Source organism: Narcine bancroftii, chromosome 5 (assembly GCF_036971445.1).
Source record: "Narcine bancroftii isolate sNarBan1 chromosome 5, sNarBan1.hap1, whole genome shotgun sequence".
NCBI classification, from domain to species: Eukaryota; Metazoa; Chordata; class Chondrichthyes; order Torpediniformes; family Narcinidae; genus Narcine; species Narcine bancroftii.
Window position 1 is genome coordinate 183442310 of NC_091473.1, and position 6000 is coordinate 183448309.

Below are 6000 nucleotides of genomic sequence, written 5' to 3' on the forward strand. Positions count from 1 at the left end.
ATAATCGGTGTATAAAATTATACGTCACCAATCTAGACCTCACGTTTGAAATCTGAGTGCTTCAGATGTGAGTTTTTGCGGTAATAAGCAGAAGGGCACTTTTTTGCATTCAGTTTGGTCTTGCAGGATAAGACTGTCTGCAGGATATCTTGAAAATACAATTTTCTCTCGACCCAGAGATCTTTTTCTTTACTGAAGTGGCTTTGTTGGATAAATTTCATATGGGGTTCTTGCAATGAGCTCCAGAAAGTAGCAAGGAAATACCCAGCTCTTTCATGGCAAGATCAGATGCAGCTTAATTCATAAAGATGGCATTCGGAAATGAGGCCCTGCAGACCACTGGAGAAGATGACATGATTTACAGGATCAATATTATAGATTTTAAAAGATTTGGAGCCCATACTTGCATTATTCTAATTAGAAAATCTGATGAGTGCAGTTGTAATAGTGAATGATTGAAGTTATTCTCATTTCTTTCTTTGAGGAGGAGGGCGGGCAGGTAAAATTTGGTTAAAGGGAGGTGTAGATGGTTGAGTGCAGCCATTGCTGCACAGAACGAAACACACCACTAACATGATGGAGGTTTCAGACGAACTGCTGATTCAAACTTCGCGCCGGCAGTGACGTCCTCACACTTGCTTTGGCCGCCGCCACGAGGCACGGGGGTCCCCCGAGGCTGCCAACTTCTCGCGGTTGCACCCCCCCCCCACCCCTGGCGCGGCGATACAAGCTGGGTTGGTTCGTCACGAGTGATGTGCGCCACCACGTGGGTTTATTTTTTTAGGATTCTTTGCAGTTAGATTTTTTTTCTGATGTAACCATGAATTTTTCTTTTTGATAATCTGCTCATATTTTAATTTTGTATTTGTGGTTATTACTTTGTTTTCTAATAAATCGATATATATTTTTTAAAAACCATTTTCAATTTCCCAAATCCTTCTCCCATTTGAAGTCTCGATTTAATGCAGCTCGAGAGGCATTTTCTGTTGCAACAATTTATACATTTCCGAAATAAAACCCCTCCATCCCGGGCCAACAATTCAACCTCCCCCCCCCCACCCCCCCCCCCTAAAAAAGTGTGTTGGCAACTTCTGGGTTGTCCAGGTGGTTCTTCTGCCAGGACTGGATGTGACATGGGTGGATGTTCCAATCGATCTGAATTGTGACTCTTGTGTTCATCTCCCTCCCCCCACCCATCCCACCCCACCCCACACAGGACTTGGACACCCTTCTGGGCTACAACGGCAGCTCCGGGGCCAACCTCATGGTGAACGCCAGCTGGGGGCCGTGCGAGAGCGCCGCTCCCTGCGCCCTGGAGCCGTGCGTCGACGACTCACGGGGCTGGGACCGCCTGTGCCGCCTCCTCCTGCCCCCCCTCTATGCCGGCGTGTTCGCGGCAGGGGGAGCCAGCAACCTCGTGGTGGTAGCCGTGCTGTGGCACCAGCCCCGGCCCCAGTCCGCCTCGGACGCCTTCCTGATGCATTTGTCCACCGCCGACCTCCTCCTTGCCTGCAGCATGCCCTTCTGGGCGGTGGAGAAGAGCCGGGGCTGGGTGTTCGGCCGGATATTCTGCAAGCTGCTTGGCGCCCTGTACACTGCGGCGTTCCACGCCAGCGTCTTCCTGCTGGTGGGCATCAGCTTTGAGCGCTACCTGTCCGTGGCCCGCGCCCTGAAGCCGCGCAGGCGGCCGCCTAGGGTGGGGCTGGTCTGCTCGCTCATCTGGCTGGTGTGCCTGGTGCTGGCCGTGCGGGACTTGGTCTACCTGCGCCCGGTACCGGCCGGTGGCGAGGGGGCCCCGCAATGCGCGCACGACTTCGGCGGCCGGCTGGGTCTGGTAGCCGTCAGCGGCTTCTACCACGTCGCTGGCTTCCTGCTGCCCGTCACCGTCCTGGGCTTCTGCTACGGGGCCATCGGCTGCGCCGTGGCCCGTGCGCGCAGCGGCGCCCAGCGTCGGCGGGAGTGGCGGGCCGTGCGGCTGGCCGTGGCCGTGGTGGCCGCCTTCCTGGTTTGCTGGACCCCATTCAACGCCGCGCTGCTGGCCGAGACCCTGCATCGCCTGCGGGCGGACGGCGGCCGCGACTGCCGCTTCGAGCGGCACCTCGACGGCGCCTACGACCTGACCCGCTCGCTGGGAGACCTCCACTGCTGCCTCAACCCGCTCGTCTACGCCTTCGTCGGCGTGCGCTTCCGGCGCCAGTTCCTGTGTGCCCTGCGGGACTGGGGAGTCCGCAGGCCGGCGCGGGGCTGGCGAGGGCGCCGGCCGCCCAGCTCGGTCTCCGCCACGGACCAGGTCTTCTCCTCCGCCTCTTTCGCCTGACTCCCCCGTCTTCTCCCCCTCCCCACCTCCCCGTCTTCTCCCCCTCCCCACCTCCCCCTCTTCTCCCCCCTCCCCACCTCCCCCTCTTCTCCCCCTCCCCCTCTTCTCCCCCTCCCCACCTCCCCCTCCCCACCTCCCCCTCCCCACCTCCCCCTCCCCACCTCCCCCTCCCCACCTCCCCCTCCCCACCTCCCCCTCCCCACCTCCCCCTCCCCACCTCCCCCTCTTCAACCTCCTTCCTCCCTCTCCCATTCGTCCCACTCCCGCTTCCTCTCCCTTCTGCATCCCCCTCCTTTCCCACCTCTCCCTCCCTCTTCTACCCCCTCCTTTCCCACCTCTCCCTCCCTCTTCTACCCCCTCCTTTCCCACCTCTCCCTCCCTCTTCTACCCCCTCCTTTCCCACCTCTCCCTCCCTCTTCTACCCCCTCCTTTCCCACCTCTCCCTCCCTCTTCTACCCCCTCCTTTCCCACCTCTCCTCCCTCTTCTACCCCCTCCTTTCCCACCTCTCCCTCCCTCTTCTACCCCCTCCTTTCCCACCTCTCCCTCCCTCTTCTACCCCCTCCTTTCCCACCTCTCCCTCCCTCTTCTACCCCCTCCTTTCCCACCTCTCCCTCCCTCTTCTACCCCCTCCTTTCCCACCTCTCCCTCCCTCTTCTACCCCCTCCTTCCCACCTCTCCCTCCCTCTTCTACCCCCTCCCTCTTCTACCCCCTCCCTCTTCTACCCCCTCCCTCTTCTACCCCCTCCCTCTTCTACCCCCTCCCTCTTCTACCCCCTCCCTCTTCTACCCCCTCCCTCTTCTACCCCCTCCCTCTTCTACCCCCTCCCTCTTCTACCCCCTCCCTCTTCTACCCCCTCCCTCTTCTACCCCCTCCCTCTTCTACCCCCTCCCTCTTCTACCCCCTCCCTCTTCTACCCCCTCCCTCTTCTACCCCCTCCCTCTTCTACCCCCTCCCTCTTCTACCCCCTCCCTCTTCTACCCCCTCCCTCTTCTACCCCCTCCCTCTTCTACCCCCTCCCTCTTCTACCCCCTCCCTCTTCTACCCCCTCCCTCTTCTACCCCCTCCCTCTTCTACCCCCTCCCTCTTCTACCCCCTCCCTCTTCTACCCCCTCCCTCTTCTACCCCCTCCCTCTTCTACCCCCTCCCTCTTCTACCCCCTCCCTCTTCTACCCCCTCCCTCTTCTACCCCCTCCCTCTTCTACCCCCTCCCTCTTCTACCCCCTCCCTCCTCTACCCCCTCCCTCTTCTACCCCCTCCCTCCTCTACCCCCTCCCTCCTCTACCCCCTCCCTCCTCTACCCCCTCCCTCCTCTACCCCCTCCCTCCTCTACCCCCTCCCTCCTCTACCCCCTCCCTCCTCTACCCCCTCCCTCCTCTACCCCCTCCCTCTTCTACCCCCTCCCTCCTCTACCCCCTCCCTCTTCTACCCCCTCCCTCTTCTACCCCCTCCCTCTTCTACCCCCTCCCTCTTCTACCCCCTCCCTCTTCTACCCCCTCCCTCTTCTACCCCCTCCCTCTTCTACCCCCTCCCTCTTCTACCCCCTCCCTCTTCTACCCCCTCCCTCTTCTACCCCCTCCCTCTTCCTCCCCTCTCCCCACCCTCTTCTTCCCCTTTCCCAGTCTTCCCCCTCTTCCCTTCACCCTCCCACTCTTCTTCCCCTTCCTCCCTCCTTCTTCATCCCACTCCCTCTTCCTCCCCTCCTTCCCCGCCTCTTCCTCCCCCTCCCCCTCCCTTTTCCTCCCTTCCCGACCCTGCGTGAGGCTTCCAAAAAACTCTGTAAAAACCCAACGAATCTTCATTTGATTTTTAAAATATATTTGCTGGAAAGAAATATGACTCGATGTATATTTGGCCACAATATAATGTTTATATAAAGTTGTGATTTCCACAGTAGTTGGGGGAAAGATCAGGGGGCGGTGAGGGAACGGGAGCCGGGGGGGTGGTCGGAACCTTCCTTATTATTCTGTCTGCTGCGGTTGAATGAAGAAGTCGGTGCAGTCATTTGCTGGCTGGACTTGGCCGTAGTGAGCAAAATAAACGGCGACACGGGTTCTCATGACAACTGGATTCGGTGCCTGCAATATTGTATTGGTGTCACTACCCCCACCCCCGCCCCCCGCCCCCCCCCCCACCACCACCACCACCACCACCACCACCACCACTGCCAACTCCCCCTCTCAGCACCGCCACTAACCCCCCCCTCTCAGCCCCGCCGCTAACTCCCCCAGCCCCGCCACTAACAGCCCCTCTCAGCGCCGCCACGAACCCCCTCTCAGCACCACCACCAACCTACCCCCCCCCCCCCAGCACTGTTGTATGGGAGGGTGGTGGCCTGGAGTCCAAGGAGGCCCGCTGCCTGAAAATTCTTGGTTACCACTGAAAAGCAAAAAAGCATTGGAATCGCAACTGATTTCCCCCTTGTCTTGGACACAATGAATAAGAATCAGGATTTAACGTCACGATTAAGTCATGAACTTCGGTGTCTTGACGCAGTGTCATAGTGTAAACACTCAACCATCGAACAACATTACTGTAAAAAATAATAACAATTAATCGTGCACGAAAAGTGAGGCCGTGTCTGTGGTTCATTGTCTGACGGCGGGGCGTAGGAAGCCGCCCTCGGGCCCCTGTGCGCCCGTCTTCAGGCTCCCGCACCTCCTTCCCCGACAGTAGCAGAGTGAAGAGGGCACGGCCCGGGGGAGTGGTTGAGTGGGGGTCCTGGAGGATGGAGGCCGCTTTCACGCGATGCCACCTCCCGTCTATTTCGACCCTCGCTAGTATCAGCGGTCCGATGGGCCGAAGGTTCTGTCCCGGTGCTGCTCGACGTTGCTGCGAATGTTGGTCGGCTCGAGGCAGGTTCTGGCAGCTCCTTCCTGCGAACGAACTTCAGCCCCCTTTCCCGGGGTCGAGCCCCAGAGCCCGACCAGGGCTGGCTCTCCAGCGACAAGAGGGCATCGCTCCCGTTCCCAGTCTCAAAATCAGAATTTATGGTCAAGAATGCCATCGTTTGGCGGCAGCGTCACGGAGCAAACATTAATGGGAACCACCTTACAAAATAAATAATGCAAGAAAAAGTCAAGTCAAGTTCGGGCCGTGTCTGGGGGTCGTTTTCTGTTCAGGGATCTGATGGGGGGGGGGGGGGGCAGGTGGGTAGAAGCTGTCCTTGTGACGCTGGGTGTTCGTCTTCAGGCTCCTGGACCTTTTCCCCGATGGTAGCAGAGTGAAGAGGGCATGGCCTGGGTGGTGGGGGTCCTTGATGGGGGCTGCTTTTTTCAGACCCCTCCTCTTGTAGACTCTTGCACAATGGAGTGAAGTCTGGTGTCTGTGACGTCACAGGCCGAGTTTATAACCCTCCGGGGATTTTTCTTGTCCTGAGAGTTGGCGCCTCTGTACCAGACAGCGATGACAGCAGCCAGAAGGCTCCCCACGGCAGAAGTTTTCAAGGGTCTTCAGTGACATACTGAATCTCCCCAAACTCCTCGCAAGGTACACCTGCCCGCGACCCTTCTTCTTGACTGCATCGGCGGGGAGGCCCCAGGACAGACCCTCTGAGATGCTGGCACTCAGCAATTTGGAGTTCTTGACCATCTCCACTGTTGACCCCCCTCGAAGGGGAACGGTTCGTGTTCCCCTGACGTCCCCCAGAAGTCAGCAATCATCTCCTTGGTTTTGATTATGTTA

The 6000-nt window shown here is 58.7% G+C and overlaps 1 protein-coding gene across 1 annotated transcript in view; it reads left to right on the forward strand.

The window, feature by feature from the left end:
• The window catches only part of LOC138764311 (C-X-C chemokine receptor type 3-like), a 14858-nt gene extending 12463 nt beyond the window's left edge, over positions 1-2395 (forward strand). Inside the window, exon 2 of the mRNA XM_069940057.1 lies at positions 1217-2395. Coding sequence (XP_069796158.1) covers positions 1217-2317 — 1101 coding nt within the window. The 3' untranslated portion in view covers positions 2318-2395. The remainder of the gene's footprint in view (positions 1-1216) is intronic.
• The last annotated feature ends 3605 nt before the right edge of the window (positions 2396-6000 follow it).